This window comes from Pomacea canaliculata, linkage group LG2 (assembly GCF_003073045.1).
Source record: "Pomacea canaliculata isolate SZHN2017 linkage group LG2, ASM307304v1, whole genome shotgun sequence".
Taxonomy (NCBI): domain Eukaryota; kingdom Metazoa; phylum Mollusca; class Gastropoda; order Architaenioglossa; family Ampullariidae; genus Pomacea; species Pomacea canaliculata.
The window spans coordinates 5410992-5430932 of NC_037591.1; the positions used below are offsets into that span (position 1 = coordinate 5410992).

The window sequence follows — 19941 nt, forward strand, 5'->3', positions numbered from 1 at the left end:
CTACATAAAGGAAGAAAGAGAATGCTAAAACGTCCCCTAAGATTACAAACCAATAAAGAATAATGTGTGAAAAATAAATATTCTTTTAAACTTTTGAGTTTGTGACAATAAACGTTAAATTACCTGTGGCGCCTTGCTTAAATTTTATGTTTTTATCTATCTCTTCGTTTCGGAGTAGTGCGTACAGCATTTTAATCTGCGGCAAATAGTGTTGGGAGATAAAACTGGTGTCCTTTGAAGAAAGTTTAATCGGTCACGATGGGAGGGGAGGGGAGGACACATGGGCCACTACAGATCATCCTTGCGTTAGTGACAGTCATACTGGCACCCAGGTGTGTAAACCCCTGTCACCCGCCAACTCGGACCAGGAACGAACGAAGGGAAGACGAATAAAGAGTTCGTCTGACCCACTTCCTCACCCACTTACCCCCCTGTCAAACTGAAATCCTCACTCAAACTCATAATATAAGTGTGAAATTCTTGTCCTCACCACGAACTTGTATTAAAGGACTCATCGCAGACGATTTTTTTTTTTTAGTGATTTACTAGAACGAGGCTGGTGTGTATAAAACTTCCGGTTAAGTCACATTCATTCTTTCGGCTCGCCGAGACTAACAGCTGAGAACGTCCACTTATACATGTCCGTGGTCCTCACTCGCTATGTCAGAGAGAGAGAGAGAAATGGAGGAGGATGAGCAGAAAATGGAGGAGCTAGCTGGGCGATGCCTTCATTGAAGACAAATGTGACGACAGATGCACGCTTGCAGCTTTTCAAGTGACGGTTGGTTAACTCTACAAGTGTAGCTCTCCGCCGCCTTGCCCTTAACGCTTGACTGGGCTTTACTCTCACCTCGTGATACCCGGTATAATTATATGTAGACACTGCAGCTGCACACCGGCATCCATTACATGCAGCTAGACATGGGCTTACTGCCGGGACCACGACAGTTGAGCAAACATAGGATTACGAAGTCGGATTTTTTTTTAAGAGTCAGGGTTTGGTGGATGGGAATAGTGGCATTCATGATATACAGGCATGATATCATGCAGCGGTCTCTGGTGTTCTCTTTCTTCTTCCCTCCTTCTCCCCTTACCCCCCTCTCTCTCTCTCTCACCTTCTTAAGTTCAAATGCACTAATATACAGCCTTGAAATATTCTGAGATAAAGCCGTATTATCTGAAACCTAGATGTGTGAATAAGCCCTGCGTTTATCATTTCTTGCCAAACGCACACTTCAGTGGAATAACTTTCATCATGACCCACAATGACCCCCTTAACCGTTTTAGTTGTTTTTTCGCTTATGAGATCTCGTGGACTTTGCACCATATTTATTTTGTGTAGTCTCAAGGCCAGCTGTGTACTCGCACCACACTTTGGCCAGTCTGTTAGTAGGTTTAGAGTGTCTACTTAAATGTAGTTATGCAACTGCTTGATCGGACATGTGAATCCGAACGCCACCGCCCCTGTATTCATCAGAGAGATGGGGTCGGTAGGGGGCTGCGGGTGCTTGTCTAAACAGCCTGGGCTCGGTTTTCACGACCACGGCGGCCTGCGATTGGACAAACACTCGCAGACATTTGTGATTGAGAGTGGCCAGTAGATAATTCACCGAAAACCCTCTCCCTGTTTGTCTTTTCATGTCTCCTAGCCCATCCCTTCCACTCTTACATGTTCCTTCTTCATCTGCGTGAGCTAAGCCTCCCCTATTACACCGTTTTCACACTCAAAAACGAAAAGAAGTAAAAAGAAACGAGAACTAAAGAAAAATATCGCGGTAGATACAAATGAAAGTTTAGGGAGGCAAGTCCATTTGTCCAAGCAACTCCCGCAAGACTCGACGAACTCTGCTCGGAACAAGTGCCGGGGCTGAGAACATTGCGCATGGAAACACATCTCTTGTTTAGACAAGGCATCTGTTGTTGATTATCATAGAGTGTTTATCTGTCAGTTCCAGTTATACAATCAATCGTCAATGCTTACCAAAAAAGTGGCATTAACAGCGATGATGACGCCGACGATGATAATAAGAACAGGAAGACAATACTTGATACTTTGAATAAAAAGAAAACCCGTCAAGACATTGAAGAGGTTTTAAAATGAAAAGAAGCGTGATGGGTCTATTTAAGAGCTTATAAATCTCACTCAGCTTATGTGGCAAAAAAAAAAAAAGGTTGACCCACACAGAACACGTGGAGGGTCAGGAGAGACAGCGGGAGGGACGGAAGGGATACCCCCTAGTCCCTATGCATGTGTCGGTAAGATGTGAGGCAACACACACACACGTACTGGATTGCCCGCTTTAAACATGCAAACACATGGCCATGCCCACTTCTGGTTTAGCCAAAGAGGTTGGGGTTACATTTCTAAATGAAGGTATCGATTGTTGTCATGACGAGAATAACTGTTTGTTTGCGCCATCCCCCTCTCCTTCAACCATCTTTGTCGGTAAGATGAGCTGTGAACAGAAGCAGCATCTCTGTCCTATCGTCTCTTGCACCCAGCAGTGGGCATGGACCACATCAGCATCACTGCCTTGTGAAGCTCATCTTTGTACTTACGCCGAGCCCTTGTCACTGGAGGCTGCTGCGCAAATAAATATGACAAGCCCGCAAGCCCAGCCTCCGCATCTCAGGTTGCCTGCAAGAACTTGTCAGAGTCTGTCCGTCCTCATTGATTGACACCGGCGCGTCGCCATTGTTCTCTCCCTCGTACTACTTGTTGTCTTCCTTGACTACAAAAAATATATCTTAAGTCCCATTAGCAGTGTCAAGTTCTAATGTCGACTTCCATGGTTTTATTCGCTGCCAGAGTCCTGTCAAGGCTAGAGTTTGTTTCCCAACATCGCAACATTTCTTTCTCTCCTGCCCATCCCCCTGCAAAGACAGGACCGACCGCAGCTGGAACGCAAAGAGCAGGCCTAAGGCAGCCACGGTGGCTGTGAAATCACATGGCGATGGAGCCCAAAAACAAATAAATATTATCTGTATTCAGTTGGGAAAAAGCCGATCTGTATCCTACTTTTTTCTTCGTTTATTTCCTCGGGAGATATTGTCTTAAACCAGAAAGAAAACCGTGTGACGACAAGGAAACAAAAAATGTCAAACTTGTACGGTGACAGCAGGCCAACTGCTGACAGTGATGGCCCATCCTTTGTGTCTCACCCCTCCCTTGTCTTCAAAACACTGGGGGGAATCGGGGTGGGAGGGTAGGAGCAAGAAGGGGCGTGTGGGAGAGTGTGCGTGCATGTGTGCATGCGCGTGCATGAATTTTTTTTTTTTTTTTTGGTCTATAAATTTCTTACGAGAGGAGATTTTAATGTGATTAAAGTTGATGAGATTTAAAGTGGAACGGATCCCAGCTTCCCGTTGGAATGTCTCGTGTCCTGAGAAGAGCTCCCAGTACGAGTGTAGATGTGTGTCACTCTGACCTCCCATCGCACCGACAGTCGAGAAAGACAGCGAGCGAGAGAGCCAGAGACAGAATGAGCGATAGACAGAGATAGGGAGCGAGAGAAAATTAATTCTAACACTTCGAAATAAGATTCCACGCAATATGGGAGGAGTTTAATTTTTTTCCTGTCGTGAGAGAGACTTGTCAGCGGATCGCGGAGTGATCGTGCGCATCGCGTATCGCTAATTAATTTCGATGGAGGCCTGCTCTTCTGATGGTGTGAGTGCATGGAGAGACAGTCACCTGCACACTCCACAGTGGCTTTTGAACCAGATGAAATCACCGAAAATAATTTGAGCTTAAGAAATAAATATATAATATATAGTACCACAAATTGCGGTCCTATGCCCTCGAGAAATAACAACAAATAAACAATAGTACCACAAATTATTCAAAAATCCAAGATGATTAACATACATTAAAGCTATATTACAAATCAGTGTTTTCCCCCCCCCCCATAAAAGCAACAGACTATTGTTATAGTTACTTTGTGTCAATTCCCCTTTGAAGCCCCCATCGTCAGATTCGGAGGTCCAGCAGGACAAGAACACAGATACAATAAGGTTCCACTCGGTTGTTGTCCCTGTCAGTGGCCAGCAAAATCCGGCGCACGATAATACGAAGAACGCAATTAAAAACAAAATGTCCAGGAAAGTGTATTTCTAAAATCTATCATTCAATTTAAATTACGATACTACTGATTAAATATTGCCCACTAATGTTTATATTCTGCCATTTATAGCATATGAAAAGAACAATGATCCATGTGTACAACTTACAAAAATTAAGAGATTTAAAGGAGAACGGAGCACTCAGCGAAACTAACAGGAAATAGAACACAAAGTATCCTAAAAAACATATTCTGGTGGTATTTTATGACAAAGAAGTACAAGAAATATTGTGTTAATATTTTTCTCTTAATCACACCTGTTTGAAGGCATATTTCTAGAAAATTAAGCATAATTGTATACTCACATTTTGGGCATTGTTATTCTAAAATAAACTTAACGCGATCATAAAGAGAAAATGTTGCTCTCTTGTTGTCCTTTAAAAAGACTCAAAGATTTACTGACTTAAAAGTAGAACTGACTCATTATGTTCCAATATTTTAATTGCTCACAAAAATAACTGAATCACCAAATTTAAAAATGAAAATCCATAGTAATTGATTGATAGATTTAGAGAAACCTGTCAAGATGGGAAGATAAATGTAGTCGTTTTATTCTTCTGTATGAAAAAAAGGTTTGTCTTAATATCTATACTCCTTGCTTAAGTCCGGTTAGCAATGCCCATGTACAACGATGTTTTATTCGCTCGTGTTTTCATGTCCAGAAAATATAGGAGTTCCCCCCACCCATGCCTCAGAAGACAGTCTGTATGTAACCCACTGCGATGTTTGCAGATTGCTCAATTAACTCATGGTGAGCTGGTCACAGACCTTTGTGAATCTGGGTCTGGTCCCGTCAGTACTGAACACTATCAGGAGTTTTGACACCTAAAGTATTCTTAAGGTGTTGTTTCAAAGGATGATCCCAAATTTGAATATTTCCTAAACGTCACTTCCGGCACCGCGTGAAAGACGCGACATTTCTGCGCACACATGCAGACTATGAGCAAGCCAGAGCCCAATACCCTGCCGTTTCCTAGGTATCTACCCTGTTCTTGCCGGGTTTGTGGAGAGGCTGTGAGAAAAAGCGCGTGAGAGTGCGAGATCTGATGGCGATGTTTTCACACACTCCCTTGAATGTGTCACGGGCCCCTGCTGATCCCTTCACTCGCCTCGTGCAGGCTTAGCAAGCATGCGACGCGCCTCTTCTTTTTGCTTAAGGCCCTTGATGTTGCTGTTTACAAGCAGTGAGATTTGGGGCCACCTTTTCAGTTTGCTGGTCAGATCTTTACTGCTTCATCTACTGCGCATCGATGAGAGACCCCACTGACGACAACCCCACTCAGTCTTTTTATTTTTAAATGTAATTATATGGAGCGTGACGGAGGTTTGGCTAGTCAGCTCTCGGCGGTGGTGCTTGATCACCCCGTCGCTAGACTGATGAAGCCGTACGACTGCTGTGTCCGCTTGCTACAAGATAGGCGCAGTTATTTATTGTTTTCTTTTTTATATGTTCGTGTCCCTTCACATGCGTGAGTTGCAATTCATGATGTTTCTAGAGTTAAACGATTAACCCTTTGGAGTCCTTTTGTTGGCAATCGACAATCTACCCATGGACAAAATCCACAAACTTATGTAGAAAGGTAGCTTTGTGAGTTAACCCAGCAGCAGATTGAACTAACCACTGAAGTGTTTAACCCACTATGTAGCGGCATTTCCCGACGCGAGTCGGTTCAAAACGCGAAGTGTCCGGAAAATCTACAACTAAAACGACAAACATACAGAAAAATTAAAACAAAATGAAAGCTAACAAGAAGCTGTAGAAAGTCGAATTCTTTTATTCTGACCTTATGATATTCTTGGGGTTAGTATAAGATAAGTATTTTTTTTTAATCATATGGAAGTAAAATGACCAGCTGGAAAAACCGAAGGGAAGCTGTCAATATTCGGTTTCCTTTCTTATGATGTCTTCTTCTGAATTAAAAAACAAACAACCCAGTATGTACTTAACATTTCTATACCATTATCTCAGTCCTGTTCATTTGGTAGGTGTGGAACTGTTCAGGTAAATCAGTCACGAGCTTTGCCACTTTGGCACGTGGCAGAAAGAGAAGAAGGTAGAGAGGTCAGGACTGAGATAAACTATTGTCTACTCCATGCATGCGGCAGTTGTAGTCGATACCTGCTGGTGGCAGTTCTCCCAGTTCCGCTAGGTTGGGTGTGTGCATCACGAGCCACGAACTCTTGATGTCTTGTAGCTTTGTTGCCACACACCAGTAGCTTCTGTATTTACCGAACTTTACAGTGACTTCTGTGGAATAGTGTCAGCTGTCACATACACGAGACATATCATAGCTTAAAACATTTCTGTAAATCAAAGTTCTAATTTCACAAGCAGAAGCGCGTGATAGACATCCTCTACTTATGATGGTTTGTTCAGATCCCGAATGTAACTGTTATTAACTATTGAAGCCTACCAGCAACACCTTATACGCAGAATCAAATGCTCGAAGCATTTTGTAAACCATCTATTGTCCTCTTCACAACCAGTCTCTGCTGTCCCAGCATTTTCATTAAAATGAAATTTTCTGTTTCCGATCCTGCTTCCTTCGCTGTTCCTTTTTCGCAACCCCTCAGCTTGCTCCATCCTTTTCATCCACGTACACTTCTCCGGGCTTTCCGGCTTGTTTCTCATTTTTTTTTCTAAGAATATAACGGAGCCCTCCCCCTATGCCTGTTTGCCACCTCCATCTCCATTACGGATTCACTTGGTCATTGCAAGTCCACTAACCATTTGGTATCCAGCAGCTGTTACACACGACTATAGTCCAGACAATCCGTCTTTCATTCGCCTGTGACCTGTTCAACGAGAACAACTTCACAACTATCTACAAACTTTGTACGATACTGATTCTACTCTCTCTTACATTTTCTTCAGCTTCCGTTGTGAACATTCAGTGTGACTGTCTCTGCCTTGTGCAGATCCACTTCTATTTTCTTGTTTCTCAGGTCAACATGTTTTCTCACCCACGATCCTAATCGTACATCGACACGATAACCGTTTTTAGTTAGAAAAGCCGTTCATTAAATCGGTTTTTTTCCCCAGAGGAAAACAAATAGACGTCACTAAATGATATTGTTGTCAAACTCATGCAAAGCGACTTTTAACTGTCGTAGAAATGTGAGAGAGAGAGAGTGTGTGAGAGAGCAAGTGTGAGAGTATGTGAGTGTATGTGTGTGAGAGAGTGTGTATGTGAGAGTGTGTGTGTTTGTGTATGAGTGTGTGTGTGTGAGAGAGAGAGAGGGTGCACACACGCACTTGCACGCCGACGTGCACCTCTAGCAACCTGCAGTATTGGGCGGCGCGGTGCCGTGTCATGGTGATTACACTCCACGCAAGGCGGTCAAGGGTCGGCGGGGTCAAGGATGTGAGAGCCGCCACCCCCACCTCCATGTTATCTGTTGCTATCGACAACTGGGTCTGACCGCCGAAGGTCGGCACCAGGCGGCGCTTCCGTCTTGGCAGGTCTGGTGTGGCGCTCACACGGCCTGTGGCCCCGTGTGTTGCAGTGTTTAGTAACCGGTGTAACCAATCCCCACAGACCGTGTCTTCCAACTCCTTCCTCCAGCCCACATCGCAACTCTTTTCTTCCTCCTTGTTTCCTTTCTTTTTGTGGGAGCGTTTTGGTGTGTCACCTCGGGCTGCTGCCCGTGCAAGAGCAGGCATAGCATCCCGCAAACCAGCTCCTATCACGGTTAGATAAATGATGTACGAAGTTTTGTAAACATGGATTGTTGGAAGTCAGTTTATGGCAGTTCCAGTTGTTGTACGTGGTGCGACTTTGCGTATGAACTATAAAATGGTTTCATTTTTTTTTTTAAGTTTCATTCATTCTATAGCTTACTTTATTTGCAATCTATCTATCATTTCTTCTTTATGCCACACACGCACACACATTCTTTCTCTCTCTCCTCCGCTGTTTTTTTTTTTTTTAATCTCCTCGCACGCACGCCTACACAGAGACTGTTTATTTGGCACTCTGAGGTGTCATTCAGATGGATTGCTTTCTCTGTTTTTCGCTCTTTGCCTTTAAAGCCCATTTCGATTTAGTTTAGGCAATATACATACCTGCCTATACACATTGCAACCTATCCATCTTGTGCACATGCCAGCATTATCTTCACACCACCCACGATATAACTAAAGTTGTGTAGATCAACGCGAAAGCAGTTTGTGGCCACGATGTCCGTACACAACAAGCGAAGTTATTGTCATTGTATCTCAGCTGTCGACCAGGAGGAGTTTTCCAAAAGCCTACCCTCCCGACCTAGTCCTCTCCTCTGTATTAAACACATTTACAGCCGATGGACCACCCGAGGGACCGGTTATGGCCAGGAGTTGTTACCCGTTATCATCATCCCGGGATTTTCTGACCTTCTCGCCTTAACTTGTGTTACCCAACCTGTTTCTTTTGATTATTTCGGGATTAGAGAATTTTTTTAAATGTTATATTGCTTTTAAAAAAATCCAAGCCCATGTTAAATAAAGGTCAAAACTTTATTGCTGGTCAGCCATGTCCTTATCCCTCCTTAAGAGCTCTACCTGGCCATTTTTTTGCACACCTTCCGACTCCTACATCTTACCAGCCACCTGACCGATCCTCGTGCGTCTATCCGTTGACTCCTGTTGTTTTACAAACAAAAATTCTTCTGATATTCTCAGGCGAGTGGACTGTGGTGCACCTTGTATTGTGCAGGCGCCGCTACCCAGCGACTGTGTTACCGTGAACTCTACCCTTCTCTGCATTTGAAAAGGTCGCGGTCCATCCCTCGCTTGTTTCTTCATTGGCCGTGACCCTTCAGTCCATCTTTCGCTGTTTTGGTGGTGGTGATGGGTGGTGTTGTTGTTTTTCTTTCTTTGTTACTCTCCAGTCCATCATGCGATATTTTTGCAGGGGTCGTGGCCGTTGCAGTCCACCCATGTGCTGCTTTTTTCAGGGCTCGTGACCCTGCAGTCCAGCTGCGCGGTAACCGTGTAGGCGGAAGGGCCGTGAGGTGGACGTGGCCACACGGGGAGGGCCCCTGAGAGTGAAATGCAGTGTCATCTACGCACTCGTTTCCAACATCGATCGTCTTGTCTCGGGAAAGCGCGTGCGGCTCTCTTGTCATGGCGGCGCACGAGGACTCAAGTCAGGCGGCAGGTGGCTTCTCTCGGGAGGCTTTCACAGGCAGGAGTTATCGACCTCCCCCTCTCTCTCTCTCTCCTTCTCTCTCACCCAACCCCCACCTTTCCTTTCCCCATCCCTTCCTCCTCCAAACCTCCCAACCCTCCACCAATCTCCCCCTTTAACCCTTAGAAACATCCACTGCTCCTCCTGCAGCCTCCTCTACTCAGTCCTCATTCAAACCCTTTGTGCTGCTAATGACAACAGTTGCCAGATCTACACCCTTGCTCACACCCAAGTCAAGGAAGCTCTTGACCACCACCATCCCTTCCCCACTTCCCTTTTCCTCCGTCCATCTTGTACCCCGGGCAAGCACCACCCCGTGCACTCCACACCCATCTTTCACAAGTTTTTGTGAATACAGAAACCTTAGCTGTCATCATTACAACACTATTTCTAATAGGGTCATGACCGTGAGCTATGTTTATTTTTTAAAAACGTTGTTGCTGTTTCCCCCTCCTTCCCCCAACAACAGTGTTTTGCTTTTCTTGAGTTCTTGATTCCAAGCCAATGGAATACTAGCAGTAACAGTCGGGAAGGGTAAAGGGCTCACTTCTGTCATTTATTAACCAGTTAGGAGATGTGATGTACTTCAAGTATTGTCCTTCAATTTCTCTTAATTTTATTAGGAAGGAAGTGGGAACAGGAATTTGTTGTTTAAAAACTTGAATTGGTTTAGAAACATTTTTTTTTGGTGATTGAATTGCTTGCAGTTATTTCATGTCCATGGTCTTCACGCATATGAAGTGTAGCTATCTTTCTTCCTTCGATGACATAGCGACTAAACAGACGAGTATACGTGTGTTTGTTTACTAGCTTGCATGCTGGTAGCATTTTGTTATAAAATGCTTACTGGCTTTTTTTCAGTTTTGTAATAATCTTTAAATAAACCTTCCTCTGGGAAACTGGTAAAATTTATTAGAAACTTTGTTCTTAAACCAGTTCTCACCTTCATGACTCACAGGATTCCTCACTGCCGTCTGTTCATTTGTTTGGCAGTGCCTCAGTCTCAAAGTTCAAACTCAGTTTATGTACGGGCTTTGGTGGCGACCTGCGGATTGCATATTCTTTACATTCAGTCACTTTTCTATCGCTTGTACTAACAGGCTGGTCAGGCTTGGAACGGTCCTTCCACCCCGAACTTGATCGTCCGATCCCGGGTTGGCTCCGTTATTGAACTTTGACTTAGAATCACGGGAAGAGCGAGGTGTAACAAAAACGGAATTTACAATGGTGTTCTCTGTAACTGTGTTTTTGATTATGTCTGTGTATTACAGGAGCAGGAAACTATAGGCTGAATAGGACAGTATGAATGAACACGGACAAAACAAGACATCAAACTTAAAAGCGACCTTACTAGTATTCGTTGTAAAGGCAGTATAATATTTTGAACAAAAACTCTGTATTTTAATTTAATAACATTTTATTATGTTTTTTTTTCCAGATTCGTATTTCAAGTGGAGTAAACCTCACACGTCTGATCATGGTAAGCATATTTTTTGTCAATTGCTTTGCATCTCGTGAGTGTTTGAAATCGCTTGTCTGATATTTTGCCTGCAGAATATAATAACACTGGAATATTCTATGAAACGTTCTCTGTGATAAGATCAGAATTCATGTGAACTTCCAGGTAATGAGCAGACATAATTAATGCTCTGGCATAGTCACGTGACGCCATCATAGCTAGACTAGTCTCTAGCAAGCCAGGTGACGTCATCATAGCTAGACTAGTCTCTAGCAAGTCAGGTGACGTCATCATAGCTAGACTAGTCTCTAGCAAGCCAGGTGACTCCATCATAGCCAGGCTACCCCGTTTCTATCATACCAGATGACATTGGTCTGTCTGACCAGAGTCTTCTTGGAAACATTTAATAAATTTAGAATACCGAATTCTTTGTTTTCTTTATAGCAAATTTTAATTTAGGTTAATGAAGTTTAGTTCTGTGTGCGTGCATACACTTGTGTGTATGCGAGCATGCGCTTGTGTGTGTGTGTGGACTGATATGATGTTTCAGCGACTAAAGTAATGTAATTCATTGTTGTGAAATTATGAAAATATATTGGCATTACTTTTAAAGCAAAAAAAAAAAAAAAAGTTAATATCAAGAGACGCGTCTTTGTCTATATTGGAGTATCACGTGTCATCCACCCACCACCTATTGCCAGACCTAACCTTAAACCTCTTTCTCTGGCCTTTAATTTTCGTCTGAGACACGAGTGTTAGTCTGCAGCCTTGGAACACTTCAGCGTCTGCAAATTGTCGTCGTCGAGATGGGTGGAGGTGAAGGAGAGGTGGTGGGGGCTGCTGATTCCAGTCACAAAGTTTTCAACAAACACGTTTGACTTTTTATGCTGTAATTATGTTGCCAGCAAACAGTTAGCCTCGCTCGTAGCCAGGTGTGCTAACGGTACCTGCGTCTCCCTTCCTTCTGCAGATGAGCCCCGTGGAGAAGACAAAAAGTTTAATTACTTCTTCAAGTTATTACTTTTTATCTAAATTAAAAGTGGGTCTCGCAGGAGGAAAATAACCCTCCGAAGATTAAATGAAGCTAAGACACAAGACAATAGATCGTAGCCCTAAGTTAAAAAAAAAACTCTTTAAAGTCAGCAGTTCTTAGCGCCTAGAAAATAAATGTTAGACGGACATACCTTAGACACCACCTTGGTCTAAATGAAAAACTAAAAACGAGTTTTTGCTGTCTCTCTTCCGCATTTTGATCTTCTTCTTCTCCCCCCCCCCTTTCTTAACTATGTGTATGCCTGCTTATGCACACACACACACATATCCACTAGCGGGAGGGGCTGGGGGTTGATGCACACTCTTTATTGTCCTGTCTGTCACAGAATTAAAAAAGTTGATTTGTTAAGAATGAAACATACATAAATATATATGTCCTTTCGTTCGACCATCCCTAGAGACATGCATCTCTCTCACTCCAAATAAAGGGCTTTTTTTTTTGGAAACACAAGCACACATTCTAGGTCGTGCTAGTTCTGTTTAAACACTTGCGAATGGGCATCCACCTCGTTTTGCCGAAGTTTGGTTGCTTGATTGCAATACTTGTGTTAATTGTACAGAATTGTAGCAACTGGCAATGACAAGTGACAATGACAGTCCACATAATGTGTACTTTTTGCAATTTTTGTACGTGCATGCAAGTTGTTGGAAAATTGTTCATCCCAGGAAGTAGTCCGACCGTTAGAAAACACAGATACTGTATCATGAGACCTATCCGCCACCTGACCATCAAACCGCGAATATCTTTTAAACTGAGCGCCCTGTGGTCGCAGCCTACTATCGCATTGTGTGGCTTGTCTCAAGCCTGAGATGTGTCTGTCAGCATTAGGTTCCTCAGAACACCTTTAGGGTCCCAGTAGTACCTTGCGAAACTTCTTCTGCCATTGTTCACCGATACAATTAATTGGCTGCTGTCTCAGATTTGAGCAACTTTACCCGAGGTTTCGAAGATCGAGAACAGCGTGATGGTTAAATATAAGCGATTATCAGCTTTTCTGGTTCTGAATAAACACAGTGGCAATCAAGATATATATAATTTCAGAAATGTAAAAAATGTACAACAAGGCTTCAAATCAGAAAGATATTTTTATTAGGCTTTCTGTGGTCTCTGAAAGGACAGAAATTCCGGGGTAGTTTAAACTCCCCTGGTAGCTTCTGTTTCCTTGTTAAAATGTCGTTTTAAAGATTCAGTGTCTAATTTCAGCTCTAAGCCCTTCTCTGGGTATGATTTAATACAAGAAAGTCTTTCTTGTTCAAAGCCCGAGGTTTTTGTGTTTTACAGCTCTGTGAAAAAGGCGATGGGTTATTCTTTAATCCCCCTCTCCCCTCCAAAGCCAACCATCCCCCAGTCCAACAAGAAAAGGAGTTGGAAATTTAAGGACGGTCATAAATTTGCAGGAAATTTTATGTGGGCATGCACCCTCGTTTCTTCGCAGCTGCACAGGAATCAGATGAAGGAGAAGACGTCTGTCGTCCGGGTCTCCTCAGCTGGCGCGACCTGCTCTTTCTCCAGGAACATCCACGTCCTAAGCTTCTTTTGTTATACTTTTGAAAAAGGCTGATAAAGGAATTTTTTTTATTCTTGGAAAACTGTTCGGGTATCAAAATATTTCTGCATCCCAGACGATTGTCTAGTCAGTTTGCAGATACAGTAGTGTTTTCTATCCGACACCAGATCTTGACTTGTCATGTTTTTATTATTAACTTGTCTGGAGATGATGTCGTCTCGAAATACTTGTGCAAGTCATTTTATTTTTTTATTTTATTTTTTGCTGTAAATTTGTCTGTTATGTAAGAAGTCGATTGCTTTTGCAGGCAAGTGATGTAATAAGTCTGGATATTGCTAATACTAGTTTCGCTGGTTAAACTTTTTGAAGAAAAGATCCATGTCATCCACACTATGTTCGCTGTTTTAGTTCGCACGAAAGTGATTTCTTTGTTGTCACCGTCGATAAGACAGGTGTTCCCTGGTTGTATGGTCACCGCAAGCTGGTCATGTCCAAGCTCACAGAGGATTTGTTTGTATTGTTAAAGCTGTGGCTCATTTCGCTGTCACAATAAATACTCCACACTTCTCTATCCAAGTGGTAAATACCACAAGGGGCAGAAGGGCATGTTTTCCATACGTGGAGAGACGAACAAGCATGTGATAACATTTTTCTCATGGCGTAAATCTTTCAACATTAGCACAAAGAGAGAACATTCTTTTGACGGGGGCAACTACGGTTCTGAGTTTTGCTTCGTCGATGGGATTTTGCTCAGACCTGAAGGTGGTGTCCATGCCACTCCTATCCTTTTTTCCTACCCCCCGCAGAAAAGTGTTCCGTTTTATCTCATCATTCTATCTCCAATGATGTTATTTTCTTCATTGCGTTTTGACAAAGTTCTAGGTCTGTGTCCTTGTTACGAAGCCTCGTTGTACAATGCGATGCTAGTTTAATTTCGCTCAGTTTTCTCCTCCATTTAAGTCCGGACATTCATCTGCGATCTGTAATCATTGTCAGTACTTCGAGCTTAACTTTAACATGCACATATTCTTTCAGCCTTTAAATGGCTGGCCATGGAATGTCAGAACGGTGGCCCGTAAAAGCCTGGTTTTTACGCCGTTGATAGAAAGTTGGAATCAAAGCAGCTGTATACGTTTCCCTTCTTGCAACAAGTATCCTGAAGCATTAAACTGCGACTTGAGTAATTGCAATCCCCCCTCAACACACACACACCATCATGACTCGGCACTATCTCCTGAAGACCCCTCCGCTGTACACCTAACCTTTTGCGCCGGCGAGCCAGATTGTTCCGCGATCAAGTGCTGGAGGAAGACGCCATCCACACGCCGGTTGCCGTGAATAAAAACGGAAAATGCCAAGCTAACGTTATTTAAGTAAAAACTGCAAACTTATTAGTTTCGCTTCTCAGTACCTAGCGGGGTCTCTCACTGTTGGGAGACCTTCGATCCAACTGTCGGGTCCTCTTACTTGTCGTACGGCGTTGCTCAGTTTTTTTTTTCTCTGGAGATAGCAGGCTGTACAAATAATCCATACGAAACAAGTTTGAGGAGCAGTTATAAGGCAGATGCTTTGCTTGAAATGACTATTCTATTAACCTTAACTTGCTTTTTTGTTTGTTTTGCTTGTTTGCCGACTTTGTTAGTTCTCATCACTCGTAATTTTTGCTGCCTAATTGTTTTCTCCAAACTTGTCTCAAGTGTTTTGTCGTTAGCTTTTCATCTGTGGCGGACCCAGTTGAATCCACGTACATTTCTTAGCTAACTCGGCCTGACAGTTATTAAAACTGCAAGCTTTTCTGTCATTCTGTCATTGATTATGGTGTTTTTTGTGTTTTATTGTTTCTTTGTTTGTTTATTTGATTTTTTTAAAGGAAATCTCAAAGTTTCTATAAACCTTCATTGTTCCTCGTTTGATTTCCTAATTTTATGTTTACTGTAATTTCAGAAGTCAGTAGGAGCCCTCAAAGTCATCATTGCTTAATCATTTATGTTGTCTTTTGTTTACCAGCAGCTTGCATGATGTCAAGGGATTTCTGGGGTGAGCATAGACAATAAATACATGGTGTTGCGTTTGTCAGAAGTTTGCCCGATCACAAGTTTCTTTTTCTTTTACTCTTTTGTTGCACTGAGTTCGTGAAGTCCTAAATATAGCATGGACACCAACAGTTAGTTCTGTCGGCACTGCTAATGGGTGGTACTCGGTGGTACGTATTGTGTGGACTTACAATGCCCTTGTGTTTGATTGTACACTTTTTATTCTTGTATACTTTAGCCATTGAGTGGTGTGGTAACCTGAATCACAGAACTAGAATGAGAATTCTATGCGATTTTTTACGCTTGACAGCCTTTATATACTTTGGTGGGTTTGCTTCTGATAGGTGACTTTTTAATTACTTTTTTATGAAGCTTATCTAAATCTGACTATATAATTCTTGAAGGTGATGAAATACAGTTGTTTCTTTTTTGGTATTATTATTTTTTAAACGGTGTAGTTATTTAATAATTATGATTGTTGTAAGGATAACCACAACAGTAATCAGATTTCATAAAATGAAGGAAGTCATTCAGTTGGCGGATTTCAAAATGTTTTTTTTTTTTTCAAATGTCTCTAATTTTCGTTTAGTCCAAGGGTAGGGGAGGAATGTTCGCCCCGTGAGATTATTTGACCCGGCCAGCCAAGGTAGTTGCAGAATTTAGTAACTCTGTTAGCTTTTTACATTACAACAATAGATTGTGAGGGACAAGCAGTGAACGTCCAGTACGTGAAAGACAGAACACATACGACTGATACGAGTAGTGTAGACATTTAGTAAGTCCTCCATCAGGAGTAGGTATGTGTGTACTCAATTGTCAAGATAATTATAGTTATTATTAACGTACTTTCACTGCTCAAGCACAAACAGAAAATAGTGTATTATGTACAAAGGTTTTGTTACTGTATACTCTGTCCCCTCTAGGACCTTTTTAATTATAAACATATATTCTACAGACTCCAAGCAGTTATTTCGCTATGATGTTCATAGAGGCAGGGTTAGTTTTCATGCACCTATTACCAAAAGGCAGACTGTTGTGACTCAGAATACTGTGGCAGGCAGGCTGGGATGGTACACGTTGTGTTAATTAACACTGTGACCAAACTACATCTTGACCAGAGCAGGCTCATTCAAAAGTAGATGATTTTAAACGCCCGCCAGTGTTATAAATATCAAAATGGACCTTGAACGAAAAAAGGTTCCCCACCACTGGTTCAGTCAATCACACAGGAATATTTCCTTGTAAATTATACCCGTTCTGACAGCATGTTTAAGAGAACTACAAAAATTTAAATGACAAAGAAATGGAGGGATACACTCTTTCACACTAACAAAAACTCACGCGAACACACACACTTGAGAGAAAATGTCATTTCACGCGACTTGTAGAATTTTTAATCTATCAGAAGAATAAATTAAAGTAATCTTACTCCTAAATAACACGTGCGCGCTCGAGCGTTTGCCTCTCTTGACGGGGCGACTACCGTTTTTAGGTGAGAGAGAGACACAAATACCTGAGGAGAGTGATAGTAGGAAGAATCTTAGCATCTCTTAAAGATATTTCTAATAACAGTCGTTGCAAACAGAAATGTACAAAACAAAGAAAAACAACACAACAAACAAACAAACAAAAAAACAACAGAAACTAAACAAAAAAAATAAAACATTTCTCGTGGAAGGCGCTCTTCATCTAGTGTCTTGATGAATTGATGACGAGCGCGCTTGCCGCAAGGTGGCGAGTGTAATGGTGTAACGTGCACGTGACTCAATTGTCGGCGTGAAGAACTCAAGACGCAGTTGTCCGTTCCGGTCGACGGTGTGGCTGACAAGGAGCGAGACGACTCCCCCTGCAAGCTGATCTCCGGAGGGACGTGACATCCTTAGCGCCCCCGATGTGCACGCCTCAGTGGTGTGGTCGCGCGTGCGCACACCCCGCGTGCTTGTCTCCAAAGACGGGAGAGCCAGGAAAACTACGTTGAGGAGTGAGAGACCAAGAAGAATGAAGAAGAAGAAAAAAAAAGTGCAACCTAAGACGGGATTGCTGTTGCAGCTGGAGTGATTTCCATGTATGTCGCGCACAGGCTGGCGTCGCCGAAACTGCCGCCTGCTAGTGCGGGGCCATTGGTGTTACGCACTTGCATCATTATAGTGCTGACAATGTATGTGACGCACACGCCATCGATCCCGTGATGCTCCAGTGTCTGTACCTGCCACAAGCTCTCATTGTTGTCACAAGCCAGGGCAGCTGCATGTAGGGGGGTTGGGGTGGGGAGGGGAACAATGCGGCACCCAGACCAGCAAGTAGATCGTCGACAAAGAAAGGCTGGTGACATAATGTGCGAGGGTTACCACCCTCCCAGACCAACACTTATTACTTAGTGGCAAAAACAGGGTGGGGTGGGGTGGCAAGCGTGACGTATGCATTTTTCACGCGGAGCTAAAAGAGCAGAGTCATGGCCAATGGTTCTGAAGGTTGGCGCAGATGCACACTTCCTCTCCCGAACGTCCGTAGCGACATGGATGTCGCCAAGTCCCCGAGAAAGAGGACCTTGTAGGAGTAGAGACTTTGTGGTAGATGCTGTTTTCATCCCACATCGATGTTTGATAGTTAAAAATACTCCAGCATAACACGTAGATATATATATATAAAGATTTCCTGCTAATTAATAGCCCACAAATCATTCGCCGTAGCTTTCGCATTTTACGGATACAAGAAAACGGGCGATTTGATTGGCTGGTGCGGCCTGAAAGGTTGAGCTTTTCGAGATCAAAGGTCAGCGAAGACAGTAGGAGATTCCTGACTTGGAGACCTGACCATTGTGAAAGAGTTTGGCATGCGGTCTTCTGTTGTATGGTGAGTGCGTGAGTGGTGCTCACTGCTCAAACAGCTCTCCAGATTTCATTCTTCATCGCAAGGTTGAGCACACCCGGGTAGCCAGTGTGAAAGAGAGATCAAGCTTGACGGCACTTATCTTCAATCTCATCGTCACTGTCCTTGTAATCCTCATTCCATCATCCCTTCATGATTATTGATGTTTTCTCATTCCATATACTGCAAGACCTGTAACGCTTCACCTCTGGATGACACTTCTGGGCGGGGTGGAGGGGGGAGCTACTGATTTCAGGTTTTTAAAAACGGAAATGCACAAGCTTGCTCTCATCTGTGTCGCTCTCATCCTTTTTTTTTCTTTCTCTCTCTCACCGCGTGCACGAGAGGGGGAGGAAGGGGGACAGCGCGCCAGACGACGACTGCGGCATTTGAAAGCAAGCAATATTCTTCGTTGACCTGGCTACAGTTTCATACCATCTCTATCAGGTTTCATTTGAACAGAGAAAAATGTAATTAGCGGAATAAATGTCCCACGTAAAATATCAGATCGACGATGTTTTTAGTCCTAGGGAGGAGAATGGCATGGTGGCGAGTAGGGGGGAAGGAGGCGAAAGGAGAGTAGCTACCCGACTGGAAGTGAGGGAAGTTTGCAGGACGGGGGTGTTGAAAGGAAAATTTCTGTTGCGGTTCTCTGTGCATGTGTGTAACGGAAGGGCGAGGAGAGGGCACTGGCGGGTAAGTGGGTCGACAAGCTTTGAGGGGGTCGGAGGCAAACTATCGTTGAAAAAGGAATTTAGACCAGCAGTGTCTAGTGCTCTTCCAATCTTCTGTTTTGTGTTTGAGTGAGAGAGAGAGTTAATGCCTGCATGCATGAGAGAAAGGGGTTGCTGAGCTTTGAGAAGAAAACAATATAACAATGTTAGAAAACTTTTGGCACCTACACGAAAAATAGTGCGTAGTTTTGGAATGTCTTTGTTAGACTTTTGTCTTTGTATTCTGTCTTTTGTAAACGGTGCCAGCCAGCTACAGAAATCGCGGTTAGGTAGGGTAGTCAGTGCCAGTCAACTCTCCGTCCTGTCAGCCTGATCCACAAACAGGACCAGTGGCTGATCGGGTTTGGTGATTGCCTCCCAAAGCCTGCAAATGAACTGTGCTTATTATCATATGGTGGCTGTTTGTTTTAAAATGCTTTTATAAATCATACAAATATGTTTGTGGATAAGGAACTAGTATCAAGCTTCTTCTTGCGACACCTCTCTCTCAAAACATTTCCCTGTAATGTTTCTTATACACGATTTTTCAATTCAACAGTGGGACTGAGAGGGAGCTAGAAAGAGAGAGGATTCTACTATCGCAAGATATTCATTTTTGCCCATTTTTTAAATTTCTTGTTGGGAATTGTGTGCTGTGTGACCTCCGAAAGGAGCTGATGTTAATGGGCTAGCTAAAATTATTTGCCATAAAAAGTGAATCCAGTTCATGGGAGTTAAAAGTGCACATTTCTTTTGAAACGGGTAGCGTAGAAAATGACAGTATTACCTCCCACTACCTTCCCCTGTTTGTTCTTAGTTTATGAAGGGTTACTTTGTCTTCCGCATTAAATCGTTAATTCTTAATGTGGTGTTTACTTCGCTAGCTGCATCGCCTTTGAATACGCTCTCCCCTCTCTCCCCTTTTTAATTATTCATGGTTTCCAGAGCGGTGGGCAAAATATAAAGCAAGTGATATGGCTTGCAGCTTAAGCCTTCCCCAGCCATTGTGCTTGTCCCT

General features: G+C 43.1%; 1 protein-coding gene across 30 annotated transcripts in view; it reads left to right on the top strand.

The window, feature by feature from the left end:
• The window catches only part of LOC112556085 (zinc finger protein 678-like), a 248897-nt gene that overhangs the window by 198357 nt on the left and 30599 nt on the right, over nucleotides 1-19941 (top strand). For 28 of the 30 annotated variants that reach the window (XM_025224701.1, XM_025224708.1, XM_025224700.1 and 25 more), the window contains 2 exons: nucleotides 10728-10769; nucleotides 15317-15346. In XM_025224701.1, coding sequence (XP_025080486.1) covers nucleotides 10728-10769; nucleotides 15317-15346 — 72 coding nt within the window. The remainder of the gene's footprint in view (nucleotides 1-10727; nucleotides 10770-15316; nucleotides 15347-19941) is intronic. The other 2 variants (XM_025224710.1, XM_025224702.1) reach the window with 1 other exon arrangement.